The 21087-nt window shown below is 35.6% G+C and overlaps 1 protein-coding gene across 1 annotated transcript in view; it reads left to right on the forward strand.

Moving 5' to 3' along the window:
• The window catches only part of SLC16A10 (solute carrier family 16 member 10), a 71822-nt gene that overhangs the window by 36882 nt on the left and 13853 nt on the right, over positions 1–21087 (forward strand). The window contains exons 2-3 of the mRNA XM_065631596.1: positions 3201–3345; positions 6593–7031. Coding sequence (XP_065487668.1) covers positions 3201–3345; positions 6593–7031 — 584 coding nt within the window. The remainder of the gene's footprint in view (positions 1–3200; positions 3346–6592; positions 7032–21087) is intronic.

Genomic DNA, 21087 nt, shown 5'->3' on the forward strand with positions numbered 1-21087 from the left:
GCATGCCAACAGCATATTGTTAGTTACATTTCTGAAGGACAGAAGAGCCTTCTATTGACTTTAAGTTAAAAGGTTCCAGTTTCCATTAGGTAGGTAAGTGGTAGAGCATGGGCTCCCAGTTCTGCAGTTTAATTGTGGTGTCATTCCAAAATGCTTCAGATAAGGCCATTGTCCTTCCTCTTAACTGTCTATTGCATTGAAAATCTGTGGGAATGTTTCTTCTCTTTCAGGCTTTGCCTCTTGTTGTAAGGAGACGATCAAGTGTTAAAGGCATATTTCTTTCAATAGTACCTGGAAGCATCAAGAGACAAAGTCAGCATGTTGTTAATTGAATGAAATTTGAGCTGAACATTTTCACTTTGGGCTTTTATGTACCAATTATTTTATTAGCTCTGTAAGACATTAAAAAGTACTGTAAACTGTTTGATTACACTGAGAACACTACTTGAATCACAGCCTGTGCTAAGTGGAAATTACAACTGTTGGACTCTATTTGTGATGCTGAAGTAATTTAGTCGATGCAAGCTACTTAAACTCTGTTTCAGTTGCCCAGTTTCTTTACCTGTTTGTGAGTGGGATGCATGTACCTGCCCATGTGAGACTGGGTTCTCATAACCAGCGATGTCTGGGCTTGTCTAATGCCACAGTTGCCTTTGTCTTCTCATACTGAGGCAGGAAGGCTCATGGGAGGTTCAACCATTCCTTGGTACATTCATACCACTCTGAATCTGATGACAGTGAGTCTTGTAATCCCCACTTCTCAACTTCAAGCTGTGTTTTCTCTTGGCCTTGCAGACATACCAGGTGCCACAGGTACTCTGTGATTCTTGGTGCTGCCCTGCAAGTCATGAAGAAGTGCTGAGGACTGGTGGTGGTGGTGGACCTACCATTAATTTGGGGGGGGTGACAAGAAGCCATGGGTGTTCTACCTCCTAGTGTTTGCAGTATCCTTTGGATAGCAGAGCTGCAGGGGGATCTATATAGCTCACTCTGGGAAAGATAGAATCATAAAATCGTTTAGGTTGTAAAAGACCTTTAAGATGGTCAAGTCCAATCATTAACAGTATTTGAGGCGTGACGTCACCAGTACCAAGTACAAGTGGACAATCACTTCCCTCGTCCTGCTGGCCACACTATTACTGATACAAGCTAGGATGCTGTTGGCCTTTTTGGCTCATGTTCAGGTGGCTGTCAACCAGTAGTCTCAGATTAGTAAAAAGATGAGGACTCTTGTAGAAGTTGGACTTCTGAGAAGCTTTGCAGCTGGCTGGTCTCCAGGCTGTATGAGAGTATTTACTCCTTCTGACTTCTGCTTGCAAATTGTAGTTGATACAACATTATCTTGCAACATCAGGAGCTGCCTGGACTGTAACATGGGTAGATCTCTAAGTCATCTCTTGCCACATCCAAGATGCATTTGAGCCTTCCTTGACTGCAGAGGAAGAGAAAGGACAGACCTTTCATAAATTGGGTCTTTGTCTTTCAGTCAGTGTCACAGAGGCCTTGTTCTTCCTAGTCATTCTTGCTCTCCCTTCATACAGCTGTGTTTCTGCTGCAGAGGTGCAAGTCTGGCAGCACTATATTCTCTGGGTTACTCATACCCAAGAAATGCAGCAAATACCCATGAAAGTACCTCGCTCTTCTTCAGATTGTGCCTTGAAACTCCATTATTTTTATCACATGCTTAAAAACTCCCAATAATATCCCCCCTCACTCTAAACAGTTAGGTCATGGTTTATTGTTTGCCCTAAAATAAAGACTTTATTTCTTGTACTCTCACATCTGTTTTTCCTCTAACCATCTATTCTCTTTTGTCTTTCATTTACATTGTAAACTCTTTGAAAAAAATAATTTTTTTTGTTTGCTTGTTTGGTTTTGCTCTGTTTTCTTTAATGCCTTGCACAATGGGGCATTTACCAATGCACAGAGCTCATTGGAGCTTTAAGAACACTACTTCTAAGTCTTGGTATTGATAGATACACTTGCAAATATTCTTCATTAGGTCTCTTGGTTATATTTTTTTCAGATAACTTTAATTTCCCTTGTCACTGTATCACAATTATGTAATATAACTATGTCTTTCCTAAAGACATCGTAAACAAAATTCACAGATTTAAACCCATTCTGTATTGAAAGAGTTCTTTCCTCTTCCATAAAACTCAAAAAAGTTGAAATATTTTTTCTAATGCATCTTGCCTTAGCAGATTTTTTCCACTACCTGTTTAGACATTTTTTTTCCAAACAGAGGGAGGCATTTACTCACCTGAATATATTTGTTTTAACTGTTGTGTTATGGCAACTTGATTTACCTTTATGCCCTGGGAGAATTCGGTGTAACATCAGTATCTCATATTTGGAAGAATGATTAGATAAGAGGAGGTAAACGATGTTGTTCTGAACCCCTGTATGAAGTGAAGCAGAAAGTTGACTTTTAATTGTAAGTAAATCAAATTCTCTTATGCCTAAGTTGTTTGAAGATATTTTTGGTACACTTGGAATAAAACCCACACTTCTGGCTGAAACTTCAGTGTACTCACCTGAACTGAATCTTAATGCTCTAAAGACTCATTTATAAATAGAGTTGAGTTTTAACCATGTCTGTAAAGCTGGAGCGGTATCAGATGTCGTCACATTTTCCCATTGCGTATGGAAGTGGTTGTACTAGCTCAAGTTCTTTTAGTTTTAAAGTAAAATCAGATTCCTAAGCTATGTATTACAGTATAAAAGCTGCTTGTCGGTTTACTCATTAATGTTTGGTATGATCTAGATCTATGTAATTAAGTTAAAATTTGTTATTTTTTTTTAAGCAAACCTAGCTGTTTAAAGTCTAGTATTAAATCAAGTGAAATGTGGTATCTTTAGTGGCCTAGTCATCAGTTTGAATACTAGGTTACTTGCTGCAGGAATAGTTGTGTTGTGTGTGTGTTTTTTTTTTTTTTTTTAAAAAAAAGGAAAGTAATAACTTCAGGAGCTATTTGCATTCCTTGGGCTGATGAAGTTTAAATTAGTTGATTCTGTAATTTGGTAAGGCTTTTAATTTTTACCATGTTACGTAATATATTTTAAAATGTATTTAAACATTTAAAAAATAGTTACCCAGTTGTTTCACTTTTGTTTTTATGTTGCTGTTCTAAAACAAATACTATCTGAAAGCTGAAATCACCTGGTTTTGTAAAATGCTGTCTTTTTCTATTCTGCAGCATGGGTGACCTCTCTTTCTATGGGAATGGTCTTCTTCTGTTCTCCAATAGTCAGCATATTCACAGACCTGTTAGGTTGTCGAAAAGTAGCTGTTACTGGAGCTGCAGTAGGATTTATTGGACTCCTTTCAAGTTCTTTTGTAAGGTAAAAAAAAAAAAATTTCTTTGCATTCAAAGTACTTTGAGTTTTACATGGTCCCATCAACAGAATATGAAGGAATAAGCAATGCTGTTTTCTATTATCTGTTACAGTAGAAACCTTGCTTTGTTTTTACTTTTTTCTTTCAAGCTATGATCACTTGGAGTTTCCAAAAGTATTTTCAACTTCAAAAGTAATTTTAAAATTATGCCTAACAGCACTCCCTGTTCAACAGGAATCACTATGTATAAATGTATGAACAAGGCTAATGCTATAAGATCAACAGCATTGTCCCGGATAAGCTTCTTGTGTGGTGTGTGTGTGGGTTTTTTGTGTGTGGTTTTTTTTATTTATGCATGCTGTGTTTTAGCAAGTACAAACTTTTTTTTGTGTCCTCTCCTCATCTCCTATTTGCTTCTAAAATACTGTTTAAATGTTGATAAATATGCAGTAGGACTTCCAGGAAGGTGTTAATGTTTCAGTCAAATTTGATGTTTACTTCTGTTCTTAGTGGTCTAATTGCCAAACACCAAGACAGTGAAACCCTTGGTATAATGACATATACTTAGGGTTTATTTGCTTTACTAAGAAAAAAATCTGATTTGTTGATCTGACAATCAAAAGCAATATTCAGAAGAGTTCCCTACATAAATGAAAATGTATCTATACAGACAGGCTTGTGAAAGTGTTTTCTGTGCCAGTGCTCTGAACTAGACAGGTGTGAGCTGGATGGATGAATATCCATGCTGTGTGGCACTATGCCTAAGCTAATATGTCTAGCTTGGGCATATGTCCCCTAATTTGAACACATATCCACAAATTTACAGGAACAGAAGACAAATAGTTCTGTCTTAGATACTGACACTAGTGTTTGTTTAGTCTCGGATTAGCTTATATTTATGGGGGAAAAAAGCTTTATTTTCTTGTTACTTGAGCAAGTTTCCGATCTTTATTTCTTTATTTCTTGGTTAATCCAAGTAGAAGTATTTTGCTTAACTAATTTTATTAAAGCAAACAGGAAAAAACCCAAAACAAAACAAACCCAAAACCAAAAAAACCCCAACAAAAACACAAAACAACCAACCACCACCACCAAAACACCAAAAAAACCCATGACACAAACCAAAACAAACCACACTTCGTGATATGTTTTAAGAGGCTTGTTACCATGTGTGAGATAAAAACTAAAAGACTTCTCCAAGAGGCATTCTTTCTTCCTTTTTGCTCCCCAATAGTGTGTTAGGTGATAAATACTAAAACAGTCTCATTATTATAAATTACAAATCTTGATAAAGGAAAGCTGATTTCTTCCTTTGAACAAAATGCTGTTGATCTGTGTTTCCCTGATGTCCAGTGGAGCAAGGGCACAGAAAAGGCATGCAAAAGGTAGTTTTTTGTAAAGGTTTTAAAAATATTTTAACTTGAATTTTGTTTTAGAATTTGAGGAGGACATTGAGAGGAGAGGTAAATTCTTGTTAGAGCACATGCCACTTTAATATGCATTCTTAGTGTTTCATTGTTACTTACATTAACATGATTTATGTCTATGATGTTATCAGTTAATTGAGTATAGTTCAGATATAGAAGTCAATATTCTAAAAGTAAAATATTGTACAGCAGATAAATGTAAATATTATTTGCTGCTTTTGTTACATACTGACTTCTTAAAATAAGTTTTATCTCTTAGGAAGCTGACATGTAAGAGTATTTGTAACGCAGGAAAATGTTTTACTATGTCATGCTGCAAACTCCTTGAGTGACTCTACAGGTGAAAGCAGAAGTTCTCTGTCCTTACTGTATTATGCTCCTCCTCTCATTTTATAGCTTGTTTTTATTTTTCTTGGATATTTTCCACTAATAAAGGTAAAGAGTCTTTTGCCTTTATGTTGTTTCTACTGACTTACCTTGTGTATAATCAGTTCTAGAAACTGCTAGTTTAATGTAGAAAGCAAAAAATATTATGTTACACAAATAGGTGTGGTGGTTTTTTTTTTTCCACAATGATACACAAAACTAGAGTTCCTGGTGTCACACATTTGTTAGTCACATACTATTTTATAAGAATTTCTGTAATTGCATGGGAAGCTTGCAGAGCGTATTTTGGTGTAAAGGGATGCTGACAGGTAACATTCTATGATGAAAAGCACTACATGAAACATTCATACTTCTTTAAAAAAAGTTAATATATTGGCTAACAGGTTAAGTAGTTTTCTAGAACTGATTTAAGTGTTACCTTGCAGAAAAGAACCAATGGCTCATTGAAAACATAGTACTTAAAAAAAAATCATGTGCCACTTCAGAAATCTTGTATAAAAATTTCTCACACATTGCCTCCTTCATCTATATGTTAGTGTCCTTTGATTTATTAATACTTAATACTAATTTAATTAATTACACTAACACTGTTACTTTGTACTGTCTGATCCAATACAATGGCTCTGCCCTATTTCAGTTGTATAGTAGATGGTAATGGTGGAGAACCTTGTGATGAAGATCCTCCTTAATAAGAGCTGAAATGTTTCATTTGATTTTTTTCTGTATTTCTTAACATATCCAATATGAGAATCAAAACACTGAATTAGAATATTTAATATAAAGCAGATTATTTGTCTATAAGACCAAACACCCGAAGTCTATCACTTGCTAGTAATGTATTATATTGCCAAAACCTGACAGTTTTTATTTTTCATTATTAATAAAGTTTGCTACTTTTGCTATTATTTCAATAATAAACTATGTAAATACTTGATTCTCCAGGGTTCTTGAGTAATGTTCAGTATTACATTTGAAATGATAGAACAACGAAGAAAAGTGTAAATCAAAACAACATAATTTTCTTTGGAAAAAGGAAGAAGAAAAACAAAAAAGCAAACAAACGAAACAACCCCCAAAACAACAACAACAAAAACCGCCCAGCCATGGTTGAACTTATATTTGGCTAATATGATTTTATATATTTTATATATTTGGCTAATAATGATTTAAAAAAAACTTTCAGGCTGTTTGGTGCAATTATACTTAAATAATGATTTTGCTTTTTTTACCTGTTCATTGAATTCCATGAAATCTTCAGTGGAAGAAAACAGAGTAATTGCTGAATTAAGCTGACAGTATATTTCAACTATTAAGTACATACAAACTCTTAACTCAGTTCTGTAAATGTGTCAATTAATTGAAAAACCGGCTTGCATACAGTAAGTGAATGTGAGCATAGTACTGTGCAAAACACTAATTTTTTTTTTTTTTTATACAGCACCATTGAACCTCTATATTTCACCTATGGAATCTTATTTGCCTGTGGCTGCTCATTTGCATACCAGCCATCCTTGGTCATTCTCGGGCACTATTTCAAGAAGCGCCTTGGACTGGTGAACGGCATCGTCACTGCTGGCAGCAGCTTGTTCACGGTCTCGTTGCCTTTCCTCTTGAGAGTTTTGCTGGATTCTGTTGGTCTGTACAACACTTTGCGGGTCCTCTGCATCCTTATGTTTGTTCTGTTCCTGGCTGGCTTTACGTACAAACCCCTTGTTTCTGATGCCAAAGACAAGAAGGGAGGAAAGAAGGGAATGTTCAGATTCCCTCCTGAAAAAAAGATTTGCAATTTCTCTGTTTTCAAAGTTCTCAGTTACCGAATCTGGGCTTTTGGGATCCCAGCTGCACTTTTTGGATACTTTGTGCCTTATGTTCACTTGGTAAGTGCACATTTCTTCCTATATGTAATATATTTAAAACTACAGCTGTTTCCTTTTGTTATGGACAAAGAAAACAATTGGTGATAGGAAGCAATATTTAAAGTGCAGGTTGTAGTGGGGAGAAACATGAAAAGAATTTTGGTGTTGTCTGTGATTAAAAGAGATTCCAGGGCTCTAATCAGAACTACTAGTTGAACCAGCTGAAGTGTTAGTTCTTTGTTCTCAATCTAAGGTTTAAAATGCTCAAAAGAGGCATTTGAAAAGTATCTGGTACTATTCCCAAGAGAAGTCTCAGCTGCATATATTGCTAATGTTACCTCTGCATTTCAGAGGAACAATGGAAGGAGTAAATAACAGAAAACAAGTAAAGCTTCTCATTTTTGTTCCTTTAAATTGAGGTGTGTTTGCCAAAATGTGTGTATATGCACATGAAATGAGCATATTTTATTGGCCATTTTCAAGGTTTATTAAAAGCAAAGTTACTTGGATTTTTATCAAACTTTAGTGCTATAGCGGAAAACTACAAAGCTAATTTGACTGATCCTGTTAACTGGTGCTTCTGGCTGCCAGTTCAGCTGGTTTTATTGCTGTCTACAGTAACTGACAGAGCTTTAGCTTCTGATGATGGGAAAGCTGTCAATCAGCAATGTCTTATACATGCACTAATTTGTTTCCTTAGCAGAATTTTTTTTTCTATAGCACACTGTTAATCTAAGAAATTCTGATGCCACTGGGAGATGCATTCCATGAAATGTATCTGGCTGGTAATTATTGCACGACTTAAATGGTGAGTTATTGTTGAACAGCTTCCTGGTGGTGCTGTCTAAACTGAAGTGGTGCAAATCAAAAGGCGTAAGAAGGAAAGGGGGGGAAAAAACCCACAGCCTGCAATGGGATGCTCAATTTAGACCATTACTCATCTTCATATTCAAGAGTATTTGATAAAGAGCATGGACTATTACAACTAGAACCCACTATGAAAACAGAAGGATCATATTAATGTTATTCATCCATGATAGAACAGTAAGATAATGATAATAAATGTCTCAAATTCTGTCAGTCTTCAGCTCCTTAAAAGCCCATGGGTTTCTATGCAATATAGCAAGTGGTGTCACTGCTTTCTGGCAATGAATTGGTTATGCTACTGACTCTGCATCAGGTATTTATTTTAAAAATTACCATAGAGTGAGGGCTGGTTTGTTTCTGGGCAGCTGTAAACTGACTTTTATTCATGGCTAATTTTTGTTACTTAGTTTTTAATCATGTAGATCTTAGACTATTTCAAAAGACTATACTGCTGTATGGCTAGGCAATTGGGACATCTTATGCTATTTTCCCCATAAGTTTTGTAGAGATGTTTTGAAATAACTGTATTCAGAGGAGTGGAAGGGAAGTCTTGCAGAAAAAAGCTGTTGGATAGATTGTAAATGATAACACTTGCAGAGAATTGAAGAACAAGGCTATATATAAGCAATCACTTAAAACCTCTAAAATACATTTATGTAACAAAGCTTGTAATTTTTTACCAAGGTACTTGTACAAATGCTTCATGTTTGTAGACTGGACCAAAGCTGCTGGCTGACCTGTACAGGATAAAATGCTTTGTATCTCTTTTTATATTATATAGCTTTCTTTTTATAGTGTCATTCTTGTTGAGTACTTTCGTTTCCTGCATAGCACAGATTCTGGTTGGGAAATACAGCTCCAGTATGTGAAAATGACTTGATCAAGGCTGTTCCTAACATAATGTTTGATAACACTATAAAACTATTCCAAAGTACAGTTAAAATCTAATATTTTCAAGATAACATCAAAATTATAGTACAAGATTTAAATTCCAGAATCTCTTTTTGTTCAGAGATCTATACGAACCATGAAGCTTAACTACATATTTATAACAGAATCTTTAGTGGTAGTCAGTTTGCTTTTTATGCCACATTTGAGAGGGGAAAATTCACCAGCTCTTAGGAACTCTTAACTGATAAGGTTTATTATTAAAACCTACTCCTGAAACCCACAAGTTTTTTTAATTACTTTTCTCTAAATACTCAATTTTACTGTATAATTCTCTGGTCCTTCTGTAAACTAGAGAGGAAGATCTCTGTAAACAATGTGTAGTAAGCTCCCACTACTTTAAAATAATTCTAGAGAGAAGCTCAACTTTCATTCTTGGCTTTGCAGATAGCATTATTAAATTGAAAAATAGCTGTTGTTGTTAATTTTTTTAAAACATCAGAAATCTGAATCAAATAATCAATCTGAAATTTAATTTAGGTACTTTTCAATATATACAAAGAATCCCTGGAGGATTTGGGATACTGTTTAACTTGTATTATGTACCCAGGACTCTTGACCATACTCTGAAATATTTAAAGCCTAAACCAGACATAGATCAGTGAGTATGATAGAGATGGTAATAAACAGTATGAATTAGAATAAAATTTTGTGTGTTTATTTAGACTGATTAAGAAACTACGTGGGTACCATCAATGTCAGATTTGTTTGCTTACATATATGGTCCATTAAGTACTATGTAAATGCTCACTAATCTTTCAGAAATCTGGATATACAAATAGTTTGATAAAATAATATCTAGCTTCACTGATGCTGAAAGGGAAAATTAAAACTTGAATTTCACAAATAGCAGTATTTCTACTTCCAGAATGTATAAGATTTTTCTAACCTTCCATCTTGGATAAGTGATCAGGATGAAAAGAGTTTAATACCCACAGGTCATGTATTTAAGATTGTTTTATAATTATTTTGTATGGGATTTCCAAGGATGGATGTATCCTCAGTAGCAGAAATCTTTTGTGACAGAAAGCAGCAGTTTGAGTCACTGGATTGGAGGATGCAGTTGTAGACTAACAAACTTGCTGCGTGGGGCTTAAAGAATGAAGTGTTCTCACAGCAAACCCCACCATTTCTGTAATTATTTCTCCGTAAATCTAAACTCCTTCAAGAATTTAGATCTGCTTTTAGAACTAAGTAAACTCTCATCCCTCTAACTCAAATTTAATTTCAAAAAGAGGGGAAAATATTTTTAATTGAATGAGGTGTATGCTTTTATGAAAACAGGATTAAGTGAAGAACTACAGCAGATTGTTGGTGGGCAATCATGTGTGCTGGGGGGACTACTTAAAACTGTAGAAAGTCTCTGTGGATCTGCATTGAGAAAGTGATCAGTGTTTACGAAGGAATGACATGGGTTCTGCCCTTCAACACAGATACTTCAACTCAGTAGATAGCTTTTTTTTTTTTAATCCTAGTTTTGTCTGCTTTTGATAAAACCCCACATTTTTATGTACTTTCAGAAGTGCATAGAAGTATGCAATTCCAGATAAGTCAAGGCTATCAGAAAAAAATAACTCTTTGCTGGTACATCTACCAAACCAGAGCTTGTTTTCCTCAGCTTTTGAAAAAGAAAATTACTGTTGTTTACTGCATTTTTTAAAATTGTAGCAATACTGGAAAAGAGATATAATACTTGGACAAGTGACAGCTTTCATTATGTTGAAACTCTTGGAATTTTCCCACTGCCAGACTGCTAGAATGGGATGCTGGTTGCAAATGCCCTAAGAAAACCCACCTATTTGTACATGGAGCCTCATGCCCACAACTCACCCTCAGACCTGGTTCCTGTACTGAGCAAGTCCCACTTTTCCCACTTGAAAACACCACAGTTTCTACTGTGGTGTTGGGTGCTCTTGACTGTGTGGTGGAACACAGAGGCACCTGTGTTTCTTGTTTTCTGAAGCATATTGGAAAGGAGGATGCATGTTATAAAACATGGAGTAAGAAGAAAGAAATAAAAGCTCACTTTGGGCTTTGGTATAATAGAATTAGCCAGGTCTTTGCAGTTTTAACCAGCTGCAGTGTATTTGCCAGATAGAGTAAAAGTTGTTGAAAATTTAACAAATAAATAAATTATATGGCATACTACATAGGATTTATACCAAGGAGCTGGCAAGAATTACCAGTCCATGACTGGTAGATATCAGCTGCATATGAAATAGGCATCATGTTCCTTTTGGCTCTTAGAGGGGAGAACTAAAAAGGGAGAGCTTTTTTTAATCCCAGTTTAATTGGTCTCAAAATTCCACTGGTAGGTGTTCTGTTCCATGTGGTTTTGGGGAACTGAGTTGGGAAAATACTACAAATAGGTTTTGACTTAATTTTCTTACATACTTACATTGAATAGCAAACTGATGATTCATAGGATTACTAAATTGAACGGTGGTTGTACCTCTCAATTTTAAATCCAGTCTAAACTGTAGTGATTGGGTTTTTTTCTTTTGATGTCTTTCTAAAATAGGCAAATAGCCAAATAAAAAAACTAGTTTAGTCCATTCAGGTTTAAATTATGAGTCCATGACAAAAATCTGTCAGATTAATGCAAAAGCAGTCTTTCCAAGTTGTTTTTAATAAGGACTACCTCACAAGGAAATAATTAAGTGTATTTGAAAGAAAGTATACCTTGTCTCTGCCACTTCTTGTCCTGTGCTTGTTCTGCTAATAAACAAATTTCTGGATTTCAGGAGTCACAGCCTAACGTTCAGTGTTTAGTGCTGTTCTCTCTTACCTTTTAAAAAAAGTACGTACTTCTTCGGAATCATACATCCTTGATTCTTATGAGCTTGTTAGGTCAATTCTGTTAAAATTTGATACAAGGTCACACGTTAGGTAGTTCAAAAGGCATGCTGTTGCTTTTTGTGCTTTATTTAGCAGTGTGAAAAGAAATACTACTTAAAATGAATGTTGTCACTGCTTAGGCTTTTCTAAGCAGTGACTAAGGTCACTACTAAGGTTCAGTATGAGTTTAGGGCTATAATAATTATGACACACTTACAAAAAAGTGGCCCAGTATTGTGTTGTATATTGATACAGCAACATTCAGCCACTCTGAGGAATACCAGTAGGACTGAAAATATTAACACTTTCTGTGCAATGTTTCAGTCCCATAGTAGTTTATATTTGGACATTTACAGTATCTCCATTAATTGAGTTTCAAACAAAGACATGGTTTGTTTTAGCAGTTACTTTTATTAAATGCCATTGCATATGATAGGTCCTGTCTTATTTATAGTTTTTGACACCTTGCAGTATGAAAAACTGAATTGAATGACTGAATAGTTGAACAAAATGGTGCAAATATTTACTATGTATTTCACTTTTTTAAAAGCAACTGGATGGTAGACATAGAAATAAAAACGTATTGATAAATTTACTTTTCTAAGTCTACTTTTTTGAAGAAAATACTTTAAGGAATGGCTAGATCTATTTGAAAATCAGGCTTATTTTTAAAATATAGGTAAGGCTTGTATACAAAGTTACTCATTAATTGATAAGCAACGTGGAAGTTACTGTAACACTGAGTGTACTCTTAAATCTTCAGATCAGTTCACGAAAAATAGATTTCACTATTTCTCACTGTACTTTGCTGCCTATTTCTTAATTTACTGTGTAAATATGATGTTTCCTTTTGATGCTTATCCATGCTCATATTTCATGATGGGTACATATTTGCATATGTAGAGATTTTTGGTTAGCAGTAGGTATGTGGAGTGCATGTGTTCTGTCTGTGTGCTTTGTGTTGAAGATAAGAAAAAAATGGTGTGTGCCTGGCTGTTTTTTTCCCCAACAACTTCTTTGGGAGAATCTGTCTTGAGAGACAGACTAAAATACTGGTTTTATTCTCCTCCATAGATAAATACTGAAGATTCAGTGTCTCATTGCTTCTCTGAATCTGCATATGCCAGGAATAGCTTCAGCTGGACCTCCAAGAAGCAGGGAAGTGAGACTTCAGACTTGATGCTTGGGAAAAAAAAAATAGGTAGATACTGCCTCAAGTTCTAAAAACTGCCACTGAGAAACAGAGCATCACCTGGGCCTCTGCCCTAAGATTTTCATCAATGGTATTGGGAAAGAAAATGCATCTCACAATGAAAAGTAGGGAGGCTTCCAGGCATTTGGCCAGGTAAAAAGGTATTCCAAAAAGAAATAGCAGCCTCAGGACCATTGCTGGGTACAGACTCGGGCTCTGGTAGCATTTTACTTGAAAGCAAGATTTGCTGGCTTTGCTGGTAAACTGCCTTTTCAGATTCTTGGGAAAACTTTGTAACAAAGAAGTGAAGGTTTAGCCCTTAAAGAAGCCTGGCTGCCAGCAGTGGACACTCGGTAGCTGTTTTTTTCACTGGGAAATAACAGACCCTAGTGCATATGTCCTCTGAAGTGCTGTGCTTTTGCTGAATGAAAACCAGGAATACATTGTTTGGAAGAATTTGTAGGAGTTCTTTGCTCTCTACACTATTACATGTTGTGTGAAGGTAATCGGTTTAGCTGCCTCCTCTTTTTATAGACTTTGGGAAGGGCTGGGGAGAAATGCAAGTGCATTCTTACCAGGCCAGTAATTCCAATGGTATTTCTTACAATAGGAAGTTTCCTGGGAAATAGGAAATTACTCACTTTCATCTCCAAAAAAGAAGAGGTTTGGGGAAAGCTCTTTATCTGCAAACTGAAGTTAAATGTAATTGAGAGACTGGTTCTTATGTTTTAACTTTCAGGATTTGACATTTTCATTACATTACCACACTTTTCAAGTTTGTGTTATGTTAACTTTGTTATGTCAAAACCATTGACAATACCAGAGCCCTTGTAATTTGAGTTATTGAGAGCTTTGAGGATTTTACCTGAGGTCTTTGAGGTAGCTGATTAATACAGATCTTCTCTACAGAAAGTATTTAGTAGTGAAATATTTTGAGACTTGATCAAAGAGCTCAATAGGGTTTTTAAACCCTTTGAAGTCAAACCTTTTCCCTTGGCATAATGAAGGTTATAGTGGCCTATTTGGTTTCCACATTTGTAAGGGCATACCTCTCTTCCAGTAAATTCTGGAGTCTGTTCAGGTTAGCAGATCAGAACACAACAGTGGAAATATATATGTACTGCATGCCAGTCTACATCTGTGATCACATAGGCTGTTGAAGGTGGGCCTGTTCCATAGGCAGATTTTTTTAATATATATGCTTCTGCCTTCTTGAGATTCTACAAGAATCTAGTAAGTGTCTGTGAGGGACCTCCTTTTGACATCCAGAGCAACTGTTTCACTGAGGGAAGCAGAAGCTCATTACTTTTAGTGTCAGATACAGTGCCCTCAAAATGTAAACTGTCTTTCAGAATTAATGAATTTGTTCTCCAGACAATCTCTGGGCTTGAAGATAGCTATTGGCAATACCGCAATTGTATTTTCTGTTACTGGAGAGAAAAGTCATGCTCCTTCTGCTGTATAGGGAAGCTTTAAAGCAATGTATTTCAGATGTATCTCATCAGAATAGATGATGGGCACTTAAAAGCTAAATCATTTATGCAGTCTACTTCTCAGATGAAAGCTTAAACTGTGTCCAGAATCTTCACCATCTTAACAAGTCACACATTTTTATTCCTAGGAGGGGCATGGAGGTAGTTGGAATCTCTGTAAAGCACTTCATTAGTCACAAGAACTCTTAAATGCATATAAACAAACTCATTTTCTAGGCTGCATCACAAAATCAGATCAGATAAATATTAGTCTGTCCTCTGTGTGGTGTAGTTTCTCTGGATCTTCCGTGTTTGTTACTTGGAAGTTGTTTGGTCTAGTGTTATGCCCACATAGTCTTGGACAACAAGATAGTGCTGTCTACTTGCCTGTACTTCCTGTCTTTTGCTGGAATGTCCATTTTGTTCTTGTTCTTTAGATAAAAGTATTTTTTTCTTTGCTTTAGTAACAACATAGTGAACAGGAGACTTGCTGATATGATGCAGATTTTTGTTGCCAGACTTGATTCCCTCCCTCTGCCCTCTATTGTAAGATCCTTGCCTTCAAGTGATTTAACTATTCTACAACTGTGTTATCACCTTGAACTGCCCTCTTAAATTGGACCAAGATGATCTGTCCTTCAGCTGTTTTTAACCAGCCAGCTCTTTTGGCTTGTCTCTACCCATTCCACTGTTAGTGATGTGCCTTGTTTTTCTTAATAAGAGATCAGATTCTGCTGTGCAAATTCAGTGTTTGAACCTTCAGCCCCTAGAATGTGTGCCAATAAAAACTGTCTTCCTGTGCAATCAACTTGGAGAAATGAAAAGCCAAGCTCTCATGAGATCCTCTGTACCCACAGATTTTCTAGGAACTTACTTGAAATTCTTGGTATGTACTTTGAAAACTATTCACTTCTATATACTCAGTTTCTGAAAGGCCTTATTTATTCAAGACAAAAATCTCTCTATTTTGCCCATTCAGAAAAATAGTCATTTTTTGCTTGTAAACTTCAACCTCCCCAAGTAAAAGCTTTGAGTCATTGAGAATTATTATACTGGAACATACGAAGGGTATAGAAACCACCCAAGATTCTCCAGGCAGATCTGAGCTGCTATCTCTGAACCGCTATAGGATAGTTGGGATGAATCTCACTGCAGTAGTTGACATTCTGCCTGAAAAGACCCCTGTCATCATCTGTTACATTACTTATAAATATTTTTGTAACTCTTCAAGCCCCCTCCACCCCCCAATGTTGTGTGCCTAAATATTGTCAGGTGTGACATCATAGATTCACCTCTTATTTGAGAAACCAGTGTTTCAGTTGCTGTCCTTGCAGGAGTGGTCACCTCCACATAGACAGCAGCAGTTGCTTTGTGTTCTCTGCAGTGGGACACACATCTGCTTGAGGAGTCGCAGGAAAAGGAGTTTCACACCTTGCAGCAGGTGAAGCTCTTCAGGTTGTGCATTCTCTGTGCACAGTCCTAATCCTGCACCTCTCTCTTTTCCCCTTTGTCTTATGCTCCTGGATTCCCCAGTGGGGACAAATAAAGCACAGATAGAAATGCTGTTCTTTATGTCTGAGTGCGAAACATGATGATGAAAAAAGTATGTTGTATATGGATGTTGTATATGGATTCTAGTAACCAAAAATCTCTGAATTTAAACATATATAACACATGCATTTCCACAGTAAAGTGCATACAAATAGCACATCTTGAAGAAATTAAGTTCTTGTAAGGTAAGTACTGTCTCTGACTTGTGAGTCACTTGTATTATGTCATAAATTTACTACTTTAAAAATGTTATGTAAAATGTTTAATACCTAATTGGTATGTCTGGATTTTTTTACTCAAACTGGAAAAACATCAGCCTCCATCACTGCATTCACTTGCTTTTATGGGCTGCTGTTCAAGAAACCTGTTCATTTCTTCACATCTCCTGCATTAGTCATTTGTCTGAAGTCTACTGCATCTTTTATTTCCCAAAATCTGCTGCTAGTCTGTTTTGTAATGATAGGATAGTACCTTTTAACTTATGTCCAGTACTAACAGCTGTATGTCAAACAGATATTTCTCTATACTGTAGATAATCTAAAAAAGTTAAAACTCTAGGCATCAATTTTAGCACTATTAACTTTGTCATCCACTTGGTCTACCATATTTCTGTCTCCAATGGAAGACTAACAAGGCACTGGTTTTTGTAAAGGTCCAATGCAATTATTAAGCAGATATCTGAGACCCCAAATCTTCAGTGGCTCCCCATGCTTTACTTGCTTTTCTAATCTTTGCATTTATCTCCCTTCAGATCTCAACATCTGCTGCAGTTTGACTGCTCAGGTTAGTGAAACTTTCCCCCTTTATCCACCTCTGTAATTATCCTGTGTACCCATTTATTTCCCAGTATTCCTCAATGTTGATCTGGCAATATTTATTCTTGGCTAGATTGTCCACTTTTGACATTGGGGTGGTGTGGGAAAAGAATTTCCTACTTTATACTTGTAACTATTATGAAAGCATATTTAAACTCAGTTTTCCTAGTAAGTATTGGAGAAGAATAAAAATCACAAGTACAGAAAGAATAGAAACTGAGAAATAAAACGTTTTCCTCCTTTTATTTTTTTGGCAGTAAAAGTAAATGAAAATTTACAAAATATTTTAGGTAGCAGGTATACTCAGGTACAAATCATAAGATTTTGAAGGATAAGAGCAAAGCGGTCTTCTTCAGGTTTATGCATTACTAGCAAATTGAATGGTCTGAGTTACATTATGACTTCCTTTGTATCACTCTCTAATAGAACACTAGTTAATGTACCTTGCATAATACAAACTATTCTAATAGCAAACAGAGCACATTCAAAGTCATATTAAATTGCAAAGTGTATTTTTTTTTTAAGATGCTATTTCAGTGGTAATCTCAGCCTCCTGTCTCTGGATGTGTAAAGCATCTTGATCTGAACTAAACTTCTTGAGCTGCACAAGTGCCCAGAAGCCTGTGTTCACAGTTGTTTTTTTCCTGCTATCCTCATACGGAGTAAGGAAAACTAATCACCAAAATCAAGTGAAGAACCTTTCTTCACTCGTATGCAGACCAGCTTTTGTGTCCAGTTTCTGCTCCAAGAAGAGCTGCATAGAAACCTTCCTTGTTTTTTAAAAGTTCAGACCTGTGAATTTCTTTCCATGTATTTTGAATTTTCCTTTGAGAAATTCTTGGAACCTAGCTCTTTCCATTTGATTGTCAGTAATTGTCAAGCTGTGAGCTATTTTTCAGGTTCTTTTCTTATGGTTGAGTTAAAATTTGTCATTACTACTAGGTGGAATAATTCCTGGGAAAAGAGAGAGGTGGGTTTGGATTGCTCCAGGCAGGAAAGAAAACTGAACAGAAGTGTCTGTATCTTGAGTAAGAGCTATATCTCAGTACGAGGAGAGAAGACTATAACTTTTTTCTGTGTTTTAAATAAAGTATGACTAATTGATTCAATTTCTCTGGGCCCTGATCTGGTAGATATTTGGCAGTGCATTTGCGACTTTCATCTAAAATTGAAACTCTTTTGAGTTTTCTTTGTTTTCCAGGAGAATGAGACAGGCGCTTCACTCAGCTGTGTCAAAGCTGAGGTGATTATTAGCATGTCCACTAGTAGGTCTCTAATATTGAAGTGTTATGGATACTCTCAAAATTATGTGGCAGCTGAAGGCTTAAGAGTGTGTATTTTGCTTTTTACTCACCTAAGTCCTGTGGTTTAAGGAGTTGAGTTGTGAGAGACTTCATAAAAGTAGCACAAATTCTGTTGCGGAGTAAGGAAGTCAGCCTCTCTTAGAAGATGACAGTAGTGTTGTAACATGTAGGTAGATGAATGAATCTCTTTTACTAACCAGTTAAGTCCAAGTTATTTGCTTATTGTGGTGTTCTTCAAGATAAGTAAGAAATACTTTATGTTCATAAACTTTAGAAGGGGCTGCTGTAATAAGCTGCCTTTTCACGCAGATGAGTTGAACAATCTTGTCTGGTAATCTTACTGCTACCTCTACTGGTTAGTTGTAAAATTTACTTGAGGTAACAGCATTATTTTGTAAAATGGAAACCCATCCTTTTGTAAAAGCTTTTTGTTCCTGGCTAATTCCTTTCACTGATGCAAATGAACACTTTGATTCTGATCTTAGTCCATCTTCCATTGTTTCCGTTTGTCATTTTCCTGTCCAAGTAGCTACAGCACATGAGCTCTCTTTGGATAAGGTTTTCAGTATGACGGATTCTATAGACCTTGAGTGAGTCTTGTAGCTGTCTTTCAAAATGTTTTTCATGCTGAGGGGCACTGACCTTGCTTGACTTGAAGGCCTTCAGTTTGATTATTTCTTGTGGTCCAAATAATGACCAGCTTCTCCACAGAGCAATTTGGAGCGTCAGGGTCTCAAAGAATATCTGTTTTTTTAAATCGGGTAGGAAGACTAGTTGGCTAAGGCAGACATCTTCACTTCAGCAGTGAGAAGACATCCTTTTGTGACATGTAAATGCTATAGCTAACACAATACTCTAATAAAGGTCTTGATTGTTGCATTATAATGGTGTTAGCCCTTGCCTTTTTCCACTTACTACTTCATTTAATTGGTTAATACACAGTTAGTCCTACATGTCCTCCCATACAGTCAACTGTAAGCTTACCTTCAGCTTTGCTGAACTGAAATTTCAGAAGCTGAATATATGCTTTCTATAAAATTTGTGATATTTCCAGCAATGTCTAATTTAGGCAAAAATAAGGAAATTAGGTATTTAACTGAAGTAACTATAATAGTTTTTAGTTTAAAAAAAAAAAATCACTTTTGTTAGCATATCTTTGCACTTCTTTCTGGACAAATAGCATATGCTGTTATATTCCCCTTCTCGGTATTTTTTTTTTAAATCTAGGATAATGAAGATTGACAATAGTTGTTTGGAAGTCAAGGCGAAGGCATTATTACTAGACAGACTAGTACAACAGATGTGTGTTGTTTGGTTTTTTTGTGGTTTTTTTTAAGTTGAGGAGGACTAAACTGGATGTGTAGCAGCAAACTTGTATTAAAATTTCACTTGAGTATGCTAAATAAAATTAATCCATACTATAAGCTTTTAATTTCATACTATAAAGATTATGAACTTGCTACATTAGGTTTTAGTTGCTTCACTTCTGTTACCTGCTTTGAAAATCTATCTTAAATTGCATTTACAACAATTAGCTGAACTGTTTTTAATAAGTCTGGTGCACACAATATTAATCATCAGTGGTTAGTGAAGTGTTTTCCTGTATGTTGTGTATTTGTATAGGATATCTAAATCCATTGTTTTTGATATTCCATAATTTCTTAATCATAGCATAGCATATAATATGCTCAGTTTTAATTACATAAGTTATAACCTGATAACACTTTATCACTTTGGTAAATGCCACAATGATTGGAAAACAATGACTTACATTACGCTTCTAAAACTGAAGTGATGATGTCAGACAATTGCTTCCTTTGGTCATAAGGTTACTTTTAATCAAATGTGTAGCAGAGTTTTACCAAACTAGAGTTTAAAATAAGTTTTCAAGTTATAACACTCAGTAAGTATGTATTTGTGGCTATACTAAGACATCCATCAAATCACTTCATGAATTATATAAAACTGAAGGTATCCCAGTATTTTTTCCAATTTACAGTTTTTTGACTACAGACTTAACTCTGGTAAAGGACCTTTTAAAATATTTTAAAATTTGTTTTCTTCAGTCATGTTTATCAGACTTCTGCTTATTGTTAGATCTTTCTTTTGGATTCTGTACACATGGTCCATTGTCTTTAATAAGTAATGTCCAAAATAAGACATAATAATTCAGCTGAGGCCTTACTGGTACTGAGCAGTATGTGAAAGTCACATCATGTTGTAAATTGATGTATTCTATTATTTTTGCAATATGGTGTTATTATTAGAACATGCTGAAGTTCAGTCTACTGAACTTCCTGTTCCTTTTCTAAAGAGCTGTTCCAAGATAATTCTTCCATCTTCTATTTATGCATCTGATTTTTATTTTGTGTAGTGTTTTTTGAATATTATTTACCTCATAATGTTTTAATGGAAATTAATCATTTATTTCACAGTATTGACTGAGATGCCAGGTTGCCAAGATAATTCTGAATTCTAGTCTTTTCCTTTACAGTACCAGGAATACTCATCATTTGATGTTATCTACAAGTTTAACAACTGCAGTCTCTATTTTACTGTCCATATCGTTAATGAAAATGTTAAATACTAGTACATTTGGGCAGGTTTTTCCAGAGCCTCCTTTGGCAATTTTCTTCCATTTTGTAATGAATCACTAACTAATCTTTAAAAATAGCCTTTCTAAAGGCAGAACACCCATCTTTACAGTTGTTCCTTTTAAGTCATGTATTCCAAGCTGGCTTAAAAGAATTGTTATGTTTGAGAGAATATCGAAACACCGGCCAAGATTAAGATTTGTTACATCTGTCCTTCCCTCTGTCAAGGTTTGGTATATACCATGTAATAGAGAGGAATGTGAATTTTTTTTTTCATAAATCTACATTCATCCTTGGCTCATGATGCTACCTGTTAAGGTTTATAAATAGTTCTGGTTTTGTTTCCTTTTCTGCTGTTATTCTGGAAATTCAAGTTGATGTGACTGACCCGTAACTCTCTAGGACTTGCTGATAGTAGATAACTTTTGACATAGTGGCTAGTTGAGTTTTGGGAATAAGACAAGCCCAGGAAACACCGCTTTAGGGCCACAAGGAA

Source organism: Caloenas nicobarica, chromosome 3 (genome assembly GCF_036013445.1).
Source record: "Caloenas nicobarica isolate bCalNic1 chromosome 3, bCalNic1.hap1, whole genome shotgun sequence".
Classification (NCBI taxonomy): Eukaryota; Metazoa; Chordata; class Aves; order Columbiformes; family Columbidae; genus Caloenas; species Caloenas nicobarica.